The following is a 12,968-nucleotide window of genomic DNA, read 5'->3' on the forward strand; positions in this document are numbered from 1 at the left end:
AGGAGAGTAAACAGGCTGAATATCAGACTGTGGTTAAGGCTCTGCTCACCACATCTCCTCCTGCTGTGAGAGGTTATGCAAGGAAATTCAGGTTCTTCAGATTATTCCAGTGCAACAACTCTTGGCTGAGCAGGCACCACGGGGTTCTGATAACTTCAGTAGCAAGCTGTGCTGAGGCTGTTTATGGTGTTTGCATAGCAGGGGCCATAACTCAGTACCTCCTGCAGCATCAGGGGAGGGAAAAGCTCCCTGCAGGGAGACTAGGAGAGGGGGATATGCAATCTTTCCAGTGGAAACCTATGAAGAGTGACTGATTTCATTGGAAAGAGTGGATTGAAAGGTGCTCTTCGGGTCGCTGTTTCATTTTCTTTCAGTGGGAGAATAGAACCATCTGCTTTAGCCGCTTTCTTTAAGGAGAGAATAGAACGGTGTCCAGTGTTGCGCTTTGGAGGGGCTCGGATGTAAAATGGAGACATCCCATATTAACCCCATGTCTGCAGTTCACAGGAGGGTTCCATAAGGAGCTTTCCCAGCTACTGAACAGAGGAATAAAACTGCACTACTCCATCTCATTTTTGCAAGTACCAGTTTTATTTAGCAGCTTTCCCCATTCCTTAGCATGTTAGTAATGCCAGTGATTGTCTGTCAATTCCTATTCAAGTTAGTATATGTGCTTTGGGAAATTGCTCTTAAGGGCCTAGTCTCCTTAATCCGTGAGTGAGAGTCCCATTAACTTTAATAATAGTTCCATATGCAGATGGAGAAGGGTAGAGCATGTCTGTGGTGTATCTGTTAAATGGAGGAGGTCACATTTTAGCTTTCTTCATGGAGGAACAGATGTTTGTTACTAAGTTGTTACTTTGGAACAACTACTCTTCCAGGAGGCTTTTCCTTGTCAATTCCATTAGGGCTTTTCACATGCTCCAGAGAATCGCTTTTAAAATCCTACAAGAAAGAACTGAGAGCAGTTTCCTTTTAAAGCTTCTGCATTAATAGGGACTATCAGAGTTGTTTTAGTTTATGGATATACTAGTTAGAGCTTCAAGTGATAGGTCACAATTCAATGTGTGCAATGGGAGAGAATTGTTGTTTGACTTCAGTAGCTTTTATATTTTTCCTGACTCTGCTGAATCCATTTAGAGAACAGATTCCAGCCCCCCTCCCCCCCCCCCGTTAAACAAACTACTGAAAAGTTTTGTGATACTTCATATTTTTTTAAATGTTCTCGCATTAAGCCACTTGTGAAATAATTACACTCAGACCACAGTGCATTTCTGCTCTTGAAATACCACCTTTCTTTCCAGGTTTAGCTGTGAATATTGGTCTGGAGAAATCTGCTTGTCCGTGAATTTTTCTTTATTGCACGTAACTTTTACGAAAAATATCCATGAAAAAAATCTTAGCCTTAGTTATTAGGTCAGCGTAGTGGGCAACTTATGTCGGCGGGAGCAACGTTGTAGTATAGACGCTGACAGATCGACGTAAGCTGCCTGACATCAACCTAACTTTGTAGTGTGGACCAAGCTAAGTAGGATCATAAGTAAAAAAGGATGCTTAACTCTGGAGTGTGCTGAAGATTTTATCTCCGTACAAATCACTGTGGAATGGTCAGCTGCATTTAACCCAGTAATTGTGCACATAGATGGCCTCAACAGATGAGGTACCTCCTCGTAAATTGCTTCGTTGCAACCATTGGTCTCTTCAGTTTAGGGCCTAATGCTGCCATCCTTCTTCCCATGAGTAGTCCCACTGAGTAAAATTTTCCAAAGTGACTAAGTCCCATTGCTTTACAATGGAACTTAGGCTTCTAGTAGGTAACTGAAGCCTATTGAATAATTTTACCTATTGACTAGTGGCTACGGGATCCGGCCTCATATTTGTAACTTATCCTAAAGATGCCCTTTATAGTTTGGTAGCCTGGTTAACAATGGTTCACTCTCTTATGGACTTTGCAGCAGAGGTGAAATGACATGAAAAAAGCTTGGAGGGGCCTAGAGTGAGAATGCAGTAGACTTGTGCCCCCTCATTGCAGCTGGGGAAGTTCTGAGGGAACATATCCCCTGCAGCGACTACATCTACGCTTTGCAGCCCTGTAGCTGAGAATTGGAACAGTTTGTGGCCTGTGGAAACCCACAGAGGTGTTGCTTTTTCGCAATGAATCGCTCCGGTAAAATTGCACAAAGGTGTTAGTTTTCCAACTTTCCTATCTTAGGTGTTAGGGAAATATTACATCAGCTAGAGTGTAAAGCATGTGTCATTTATACTAGACTAGACAAATCACTGGAGAGTATACTGAAGGGAACAGTCTTGTATTAGGATGAGGAGGGAGGAAGATGAGTTAATGGGTCCTCTCTCAATTCTATTCTCTGCAATAGACCATAAAGACCCCCAATTTTTCTCTGACATTTTCTTCCCCAGTCGTCTTTTCCACAGTAGATCATATTGTCAATGCCTATCCTTGATGATCAGGTTTCTTCAGGCTGCACCAAATGTTGACACTGATCCAGCATGTACTGTAGAGTACAGGTATCTAGGAGACTGCCAGTGCTAGTTTGGGAATATGCTGTGGTTTGATTGGAAGGCCATTGCCATCAGCGAGGGTTTGTATGGGGGAGGGGGTTAAAAATTGAAATGATGTATGTGAAATTGGAAGTTGTCTTGCTAGTATGTACATACATGTGTGGCAAAGCATGACCACGTTCTGTTACTCCGGCTGAACTATTTAATCGTTTTGTATGGAAAGATGGGTGTCCAATACAGTAGTTCATGGTACAGTTACTGACTTGTTGCATCCTGATTTGTTTACAGATCTGTTGCATATGTTGACCCATTTTTATTACATATGTGTACTTTAATAAGTAAAGTTTTTTCTGATTTTTCTTTGACCTACAGTCTGCCTTCAGATATATATGTGGCGCTTTCCATGAGTTCTGTGTACATATCTGAGGGAAGAATTTGGCATTTCGTTTTTATCAGAATAAATGCTCAGCCATTTAGCGATCCAGCTGGCATGCAGTTTGGTATAATGTAAGAGCTGTACTGTAGCAGGACTGCTTAATAATTTTAAAGTATCCCCACTAAAAACTTGATTTTTAGTACAGGCATGTGCACATACTGAACAAATATACAGTATCTGCTCCTGCAGTCCTTCATGTAGACAAAACTTTCACTTACTTAAATAAAACTGTTTGCGCAGGCAAAGACTGTAGAATTGGCAGATATACTCTGTATGTGTGAGTACCACATTCACACTTTGTACTTTCAGCTTTTCATTCTCAATCTAATTTTAGCCCTGGGATAAAGCTGGAAGTTGAAGTTGTCAGCGCAGCTTTTTCTATTAGCGCTTTCCCAAAATATTCCCCGGGCTGCATACATATTTGCTTATTAGCTCCTTTTCTCTTTTCCCCTTTTACCTTACAGCTTCTGACATGAAGAAAGATCTAGAGACCTTAATAGCACAGGAAAGAGCAGAGATCCTCGCCAAGTATGAAAAGGTACCGATCTCATTTTTCCTCCATTAATCTGCTCACTAGGCATGGGACTCCTGATAGTTAAGCTGTCTGGGGAAAGCAGGAACGTGTCATACAGAACGTGATGTCTTCCTGCCAGTAACAGACTACACAAACAAACTTTTTTTCTGCCTGCAGACCTTTTTAAGGGTACAGGTGACGTGACCGTGTGTATTTAGTCATCCATGATGGGTGTTCGGCAGATAGGCTCAGGAGCCTCCGTCAGGTATACAAATGCAGGTTCTGCCTATTCTACCTGAACAAGGTCAAAAGAGTTGGCCTATGGCAATTACTCAGGATATGGAAGCAAAGTGGAGAGCTTTCATCACCAGCCCATTTTTTTTTCACTCTGGACTCCCAGGGTTTTCTCATTCAGACCTCATCATTTGGCACACACCACAAATCCTGTGATCAGGAAAGTGACAGTCTCAGAACAGAGAGTGAATGGGCTTGAAGACGGAATTAAAACTAATATATTACTCTGGCCTTCTGTATCACCTTACAGACAGGAATGGAATAAGCCCCATACCGCCCCAAAGATGGTCCTCCCAGTTCAGGGTTGACACACAGCAGCGGGACAGTATGGAGGGAAGTCTGCATGTGTGAGGCCTGTGTCTCATCAAATCTGTAGACTGAGTGGATTTTAATCACTAGGGCTGTCAGTCCAGTACCAGCTTCCGAGTGCGCAAGACAAACATGCGCACATGCTGATGGCCTCACACTTGTGTTCCCTACAGTCATGACTCTTGTGTCTCCTTTTGCTTTGCAGGGAAGGCAGGAAGGAGCTCATATTGACCCATGGGAAGATGCTGACTTCACCCTGTATAAAGTCACAGACAGATTTGGATTTCTGCAGTAAGTTACTCATTTCTCCTCCCAGTCACCCTTCAATGAAATGGACATTGTACAGTCATACTCCATGCAGGAGGATGTCCTGTAACAGCTCCAGCAACCTCAGTGCAGGCTGCTGTATGGCCTTATTTGATCAATCCCAAATGTCTAGAAAGGAATGGCAGTGTATCTTCTCCTTCTGCATCCAAGCGTGTGGAAACCTTCTGATGTTGAAATGTCTTATTTAGACATTTTTGATCAATAGTAAACTTTTCAACATTCCCAGCTTGAAACATTTTGGCTTATTAAACCAAGTCGAAACATTCAGGCTATTTCAACATAGTACTGCATCTGTCTAAGCTGGTGCAGTGCATCATGGGAGCTGTAGTTCAGAAGCCTCATGTCCCAGTTCTTTATGGGCCGGAATCCCCAGTTGGACTGAATCTCCCAGGATGTGGTCATGGGATGCCCATGATGCACTGCAGCAGTTCCACCAGAGGAGAGAGCAGAGCATCATGAGAGACGTAGTCCAACCAGGGATCCCGCCTCGTAGAAGAGAATGGGAGCACGAGGCACCTGAACTACAGCTCCTGTGAGGCACCATGACAGCTCAGGCAGATGTAGTGCAATGTCAAACTGGCTTGAAATGAAAAGTTTCAATTTGGCTTGACAACCAAAACCTTTGAATTGTCGACCTGACCTGAAACTAAATACTTTGTTTCAATTTTCCCAACAGAAAATCAAAATTTTTACAAAATCAAATGTTTCCTGTGGAAACTGTATTTTTCTGTTGAAAAACCTTTGACAGAAAATTGCTGATCAGCTGTACTAAGCAGTCTCTTTAGAACAGCTCTAAGCTTTGAGTGACTGATTGTCCTCTGATTTAGACCATCTCTATAAGGCAACTAATTTTAATTTGGTCCCTCAGGTGTGATCAATTGAAGACTGCTTGTTTGCATTGTACAGTATATTGTGTTCCATACCCCTGTTGCTTGTTGATTCAATCAAATCCTTAATCTTTCAGTGAGCATGAGCTGCCAATCCGCAGTGCAGTGGAAGAGAAGGTAAGAGCTGTCAGCTTTACTACCTATGTGGCTCACACCTTGCAAAACATGGTGCTAAATGGGAAGGTGCTTAGATCTGCTTTTTAAACAGCAAATGCAGACTTTGCAGCATGGCCAACTAATCAGATTTTCTCCAAAAATATAAAAACCAGCATCTCCTAAACTGACGCTCTGGAGTTGATGGAGCGACACCTTAGCACAAAGTTACAGGAAGTCAGTGCTCAGTGAGGAGTCGTTTCATAATGCTGTGGTAAAGATGTGAGCTCGGTTGGAGAGACCAGAAGGCACCTGAGAAAGCCGCAGAACTCTCAGTACTGCAGCTGAGCGTGGAGTAGGGAGAGGGGGAAGCTGGGGAGTTTCTTTAGTCCTGTGCAGCGGTTCTGATGTGGAGAGGAGTGGAAGGTAGGAAAATGCCATGAAGTTGCAGCACAGATCTTCATGAGAAGCAGAGTGTGAGAGCATAAAATGGAAGTGATCTATTCACAACAGGCCTGATCAGACCTTCCAGTTAATGGTTCCATTTTTTTCTTTCAAATCTTGTTTCCTATCCCTTTCAGTTTCATTATTATTAGTGCTTTTTATTTCATTGTTCCAGACTTCGGATAATTTATTTTTCTTGCTCCAGTGAAATCATAAAACTTTATTTAAGACTTATAGGCAGGAAAGAGGTTGATAGTCAGCCCCTGCTGGGAGAGTGGTCTCATCTCTTGTGCCTCCTGTTCTCTCTGAGCATGGTGGCAGAGATCAACAGGCTGCAGCTTAAAGTCAGATGGGCATCCAGATGCCTTAGTGACTCTGAAAATCTCAGCCTAAATGCTTGATCCTCACTGGATGAAAAATGGAAGTGTCTTTGGGTATCCTGCTCCCCATTCATGTCTCCTTTAAGTTTTTCTGTGTTTCTGTTCCTCCTGTGATGAGTGCTAAACCACCTAGCTAATTGTGTTAGTTGCATATCTCTAGGCATGGCTAGTTACTCTGTGTAGATGAAATGAGTGCTGCAGTGGGGGAGGGTCAGGATCAGCTTCTACCAGGAAGTATTGGGAACCCACATTTAGGAACATTAATGAAACTTAGGAGAGCTCGACTCATGCAATATTTCTAAACATCTGATTCAGCTGAGATTAGATGCTAGATCCCATTCAGTCACTTTAGGAGGGGCTAGATTGCTCCAGCTCACTGCAGGAAACCTATGTAGTTAGAGGATATTTCTCTACAAGTTCAAAAGCCCCAAATAAAAAAAAATTACATTAAAACTATAATAAAATACACTTTTTATTTTGAGATCACAGAGCTTAAAGGTTCTAAGTGGTGTCCTCTTCTCAACTACACTGCCACTGGAAATAAACTAGAGTTCACCTCAAAACAAAAATCCCTGTAACATGCTTGCTTGGGTTGTGAATAATAACGGGTGACTGAGCTCAGCTGGTAAAGTTGCGGCCATTTGACCTCAAGGGAGCTGATTTGGCTCTGGGTTGTGGTAACATGAATGTCTAGTTTTGAGATCTGGGCTTAAATCCCCTGTAGTATCTGTATACTACCAGATAGACACAACACAGGGTAATTTGTGGCCGGATGAATTCCTAAGTATCTGTTACCTGTCAAGGAAGTTCTCCTGTTGAAAGAATTGTCTGTGTATCGTGGTGGCTCCCCCCCCCCCCCCAATACTGCTTGTAGAAATTGTCTATCCCTGTAAGTACTTTTCCCTCTGTTATACCCTCTATCACAGATACAAAAGGGTAGGGTGGGAGGGCTGAATGTGAAATGTCATTATCGTAAGGTTAAACTGAATGAGGATGAGGAGTTGTTTTGTGCTTTCACAAGGAGCATTTCTGTAATGTTTTTGATATGAACTGACTCTTTTAGCAAAAGCTGCAGGAGATTGAACGAGTGGACAAATGGCTGAAGATGCTGAAGAAATGGGGCAAATACAGAAACAGTGACAAGGTGAGGATATAACAAAACAAAACAAAACCCACTTGTAGTACTATAGGGGGAGAGATTGTGATGTCCTTCCCTTTGTGCTAGTCATTTTTTCCAAAGGTTTATAAAGAAACCGGAAACCCCTGAAAAATGCTTTATTTTATTCTTCCTTTTAAAGTTTAATAATGTGTTGGCTCAGTAAAAGTGCTGACTGTTGTGACATATGGGGCCAAACTTTGCGGGCCTCCTAAATTCTGCCTGCAAATTTGGCACTTGTCCCCATTTGTGCAAGCACCAAAAAAAAAAAAAAAAAAAGCCACCCATGCTTGTGAGCCTGTCCATGCACAACTTAGGAAGCCCCTTGATTTCTAGGCCAGTTTCCTTGACAGATAAATGTGGGGGATATTTTTATTTGCCTAGGATTTACCTGCATACTGTTTATCCTGATACTGATTTGATTGTCTGAACCCATTTGGCTGCTAACTGGGGCTATTTTGTGAACATCACCAATATGCCAAAATACGGGACTTAAAATAAACTCTGTGCAGAACAGCAATGGAAAAACCTAGTTATTTTAAGAGGTCATCTAAAAATCACAGCGTGAATCAAAACACATTTACTTAGCTTCTAGACTGTAGATGGAGTAGGAGGGAAGCATGAAACCAAAACTGCATTGATGATCATACTCTGTGAGGATGTGGGCGTACCTTGGGTAAGAATTCAAAAACCCAAGGTCCTGTGTGCTCTGTTGGGGACCTTAAGCATCCTATAACTTTTCTCATACAAGTAGGAATTTTCCCAGGTGTCTTTGCAAAAATACCTTCTGCTGCTCCTTTTCACTCCCGCTTCTGTTTTCCTGTTCTCTAACTCAAAAATGGTTGCATTTCATTGGTGGTATGTGTATGTGGTGTGTAAAGCACATTTGGATTCTTTGTGTCATTACTGTTATACTTTATCCAAATATTTACTAAAAGAAATGTATGTATTCTAACTAAATTTTCAAATGAAAAAAGGAAAAACCTGTTACCACATCACTATCTCTGTCTGTGTGAATGGTGGTGGGTGTTCTCACTGGCAGCTGTCATTTTGGAGCTGCTTCCGAGCGGGAAGTAGAGACTGTTGACATGTCTGTTCTATTCTTCCTGCTTGTGTGTAATTCTAGTTGGTATCAACATAACATTACTTAACACAGGGCAGAGAGTCTAATAGTTTGGGGACAAGACTGGCAGCCAGGACTCCTGGCTTCTATAGTTTAGCTATGCTTCTGAATTATTGAGAACTTGGACAAGTCATTTAACCCCTCTGTGCTTCCGTTTCCCAGTCTGTCAGTATTTGTACATCTATAGTCTAGTCCAGCCTCCTGTGCTGAGGCAGGACCAAGTCGACCTAGACGACCTCTTGAGGTCCCTTCCCGCCCTACATTTCTATGATTCTGTGATCTCCTGGAAAGCTTCATTAATGTTTCTAAAGTGCTTTGAGATCTTCAGATGAAAAGTGTTTAGAAATAGACAAAGCTATATTTAAAAAAAAAATGTAAAATATAACAGCATTTACGTTTTAATTTTCCAGCATTTCCCAGGCACTGGTAGGATGAGATGGCACAGTGCCTGTGAAGAGGTGGCAGGCATGTAGTCCACAGATCTCAACTTTAATTAGCAGAGGTCAGGCAACACCTTTGCTTATGACCTATCAGGGAATGGCTGGCTAACAGTGAATGCCAAGATAAAGTATTTTTATAGTTAATTTGTGAACATAGTTGATTCCCAGCACCAGTCTTGCTTCCTACTTGTCTAGACTTGGTAGTCTAAAAATGATATATTTTTCTACTTCTGCAGTGGAAGAAACAAAAAATTACACAACTGTTCACTCGAGTGATCTCATTCAATAGAAACGTGCAGAATGTATATTTTTATAGTCTTCCTAGAGACTCATAGTAGGGACTTGAATCCTGGTAAAGAGCAAACATTATTGTGACCATCTGTGCAGGATCTAAATAGATGGGGGACTGTGGGACAATGATGACCTTGACATTACCAAGCATCAGAACAGAGTCACATGATCCCACATTCAACATGATTTTTAAGAGGAGCTGCAGTTATAGAGCAATCAGTAGTGAAGATGCATACAAATACTCAATTTTATTGAAGAAACAAAACAGATTTTTCAAACTTGACATTGATGCCAATCTGAGTATGAAAGGGACAGGGACACACTTTGTTTAGATTTTATGGCCCTTCTGTGTTCAATTCAATGTTCTTTTAGTCATTCTCTATCACTTGGTAACCTTAGTAGGGAAAAATATGGGAGCCCTCCAGTGGCCATAATAATCCCTCTAACTTAAAAAATCAGTCCTAAGTGGTTGGTAGCATATTGGATAAAGTGTCCTGTATTCTAGAAGGATTGAACCAGGTCCTTCAGCTCTTAGTGCTTATTAATGCAAAACTTACTGACCTAAATGGAAGTTTTGCCTGTGTAAGGACTGCAGTGTTTGGTTTAGAAGAGCGGCTTTCAACCAGGGGTCCGTGAGATGATTTCAGGGGATCCACGAAGCAGGGCCAGCAGTAGATTGGCTGGGGTCTGGGGCAGAATCCCAAAGGCCCCAGCCCTGGCACCCTGTGGGGCCCTGGAGTTTTTATAGCCTGTTGGTGGGGCCTCAGAAAGGAAAGGTTGAGTACCCCTGGATTAGAGTTCACATCTGTACTTGTAAATTGAAATTAATTAACCCATCGATACAGTTTTAAATGAACTCTTGTCATGAATCTAAAGTTGAAGGGGGAAAGAGCTGATGCAATATACTTCTGCCTACATGTACAAAAGTGACTAGTTATTTTGATGCCCAATTTGAGACACCTTAATGGGGCCTGATTTTCAAAGGGTAGGTGCTCAGCACCATTGGATAATCCGGGCTCTTTCTGGGGTTAAAGGTGGGCACTCACAATTATAAGTATGAAAATATAGGCCTTTACATGTAAATAAAAATCCAGATGAGAAAAAAGGGTATATTTTAAAATAACAGTTTGGCTAGAAAAGGGTTAGCAAATTAAATGGTCAAGTTAAAGGAAACTTGGGGCATAATACAAGGGGGGGGGTCACTTGGTTAACTTAAATTAAATAAAATTAAACAACAGTAATGAGGCCCTATAAAAACCTGAATAGGATCCAGCTTCAATCTGTTGGTCACACTGGATTGTGTGGGTAGACCCTTCACATCTGTGCCAGCAAGTCTGAATCTGACTCCAGCTTCTTCATGGAGACGCAGTAGCCAGCTGCTCCACTGTACCATTAGCTCATGCTGTATTTTGTCCTAAGTAATTATTACTGCATCTCTATCATAAGCAAAGATGGTATTGTATCTTTTTGTACCTCACAACTGGATGGGCCCCAAATGTTTCAACAGGGCAAAATGATAATAGAACATGAAACTTAACATGAGTGCCGATTAGGTTCTTGACACAAACACAAATGTGTTCTTAACACAAACTGTGACTTCAGTTTAATGACTTCTGATGTCAACAATTTACAATAACTTCTTGGGTTAACAGCAATTAGAGCAAATGTGGGTCCAAACTGGCCCTCTCCTAATGAGAGATTGAGCTCTCATTCCTTTATTTCAGTGACTGAAAAGCTTAGAGCTCTTGTAATAGAATAAATGGAATTATTTATAATGAACCACAAGGGTTCATGATTCTTCCAGACAGATAAGACATTATCCCAGTGCCAAAGAGCTGACATTTTGCTCCCATTGACTTGAGAAGGAGCCACATTAAGTGCTAAACAGTGAGGGGGTGCGGAAACGATAAGCCAGATGACGTACAGGAACATAAAGAATCTTTGACTTCACTCCCATTCCACCCTAACAATTCCAATAGAAGCTTCCATTGGCAGAGATTTGGAAAGATCCCTTATGCTATACATGGGGAAACCTGTACAGCCAGTATTGCCCGTATATGCATGTTGGACCAGTGACACTGTCATGCAGCATGATATTAAATATAAAATTGCAGGGAAATACAACCCAAAGCTCAGCTCTGTTTTCTGAAGCAGAGCTTTGAACTGGTTGTTCCCTCATCCACAGTAATTTCCTTTCACTGATAGTACAACATTTGCATTGCTTTTTAGATTAAAGTTGCTGAGATCGCCTGGCCCAGAGGGCTGAATGGTCTCATGAATTTATATCGTGAGTTTAGAAGTTGCACAGATTCCTTCTGCTGGACTCAGTGGATGTCAGTGGATATCTGAGAGCAGTTCAGATGCTGGCTTCAGAAAGCCATGAAACTGAATAATGCTATTCCAGTGTGGGAATGTGATGCCTTGGAATGAAATCAACTCTAAAGTTTTTCTAAATAAATAAAAAACAAAAGTAAAATCCACTTGCTTAAGCTGATTGTAAAAAGCAGTCTATCATTTTTGCTCCAGTCCCATGGCAGTTATTACAGAGTATGCACTTTTTTAATGCTCTCTTGTTCTCATCACTTCACTGACACCCTGCAGCCTGTTGTCTTGAGTGATCTCTGTAGTATAGCGAATAGAACAGTTTGTTAGGGAAACTGCCAGTGGAAAGGCCAACCTTCTCTTTGCAATAAGATTAGTAATGCTAAACTAAATCAGTCAGTCATGCTGACTGACTGCTTTTATAATAACTAATAAAAAACCTTGTAGCATAAGCCGTTTGATTTTAAGTAGCTTTGGAAGACTTCTCTATCCTCCACAAGTAACTTCACCTCTAAATCTCTCCTACTGTATACATTATTTTTCTACCTTTCTTTATGTTCATCACCTTCCTATGAAGGCTCTCATCCCTTGCCTAATATACCTTGGAATTTATTTTTAACAGGGCAAAACTCACCTTTGAGTTGGTATCCAACTAAGCTGCTTGAGACTTGTGAACTTGTTAACATGTTGTAAATACCGTGGCTGTGAGATTTCATTGTCAGCTTATGTGGCCAGCTGTTGACAGTCCCCCTACCCACCGGCTTCCATTCCCTGTTGCCCTTTCTGGTCGTGAGGTGTCTACTGGCTTTTTACACACAATCTGACTGATCCCACTGCATGGAACAGTTTGTGGCTGGCAGGAGGAAGTGGGCTCTTGCTATCACAATCAGGGATAATAAGTTAGTTGTTTACCTAGCTCAATGCCAGGCTGCTTTTAACTTTCTGCAGCAAAATAAAATTTCCTTGAACTATTTCTAGGGCTGGACAGGGTCGTATAGGGTAATTCAAGTTTCCTTGGGAATAAACGGCTGAGTGCTGGAGATATCCATCAGTCTGATAATTGTATAATTAACTTCTGCTCACTTCAAGCCTAACCAAGCAGTCTAAGGGTATGTCTGCCCTGCCATATAAAACCCATGGCACAGAGTCTCAGCCAGGTCAGCTGACTCAGGCGAGAGGGCTAAAAATTGCATTGTAGAAGTTCGGTCTTGGGCTGCAACCTGGGCTCTGAGACCCCCATCTACACTGGAATTTTTAACCCTGAGCCCGGTGAGCCTGAGCCAGGTGCTCTGGGAGAAGAACCTGAACTTGGGCAGCCTAACACCCCCACAAGCAAACAGTGGAGGCCTCTGCAGGTCTGAACAATCTTGATATCAGAATCTGACAAGAAGCAAAAAGTTCCACTTGAATTATGGAATATGGTTATTTATTT

At 41.8% G+C, this 12,968-nt stretch overlaps 1 protein-coding gene across 5 annotated transcripts in view; it reads left to right on the top strand.

Moving 5' to 3' along the window:
* Positions 1-12,968, top strand: part of LOC102946223 (USP6 N-terminal-like protein) — a 177,736-nt gene that overhangs the window by 119,020 nt on the left and 45,748 nt on the right. For all 5 annotated transcript variants that reach the window (XM_037899539.2, XM_043549891.1, XM_043549892.1 and 2 more), the window contains 4 exons: positions 3,421-3,494; positions 4,279-4,364; positions 5,365-5,404; positions 7,268-7,348. In XM_037899539.2, the coding sequence (XP_037755467.2) occupies positions 3,421-3,494; positions 4,279-4,364; positions 5,365-5,404; positions 7,268-7,348 (281 nt within the window). The remainder of the gene's footprint in view (positions 1-3,420; positions 3,495-4,278; positions 4,365-5,364; positions 5,405-7,267; positions 7,349-12,968) is intronic.

This window comes from Chelonia mydas, chromosome 6, assembly GCF_015237465.2.
Source record: "Chelonia mydas isolate rCheMyd1 chromosome 6, rCheMyd1.pri.v2, whole genome shotgun sequence".
NCBI lineage: Eukaryota > Metazoa > Chordata > Testudines > Cheloniidae > Chelonia > Chelonia mydas.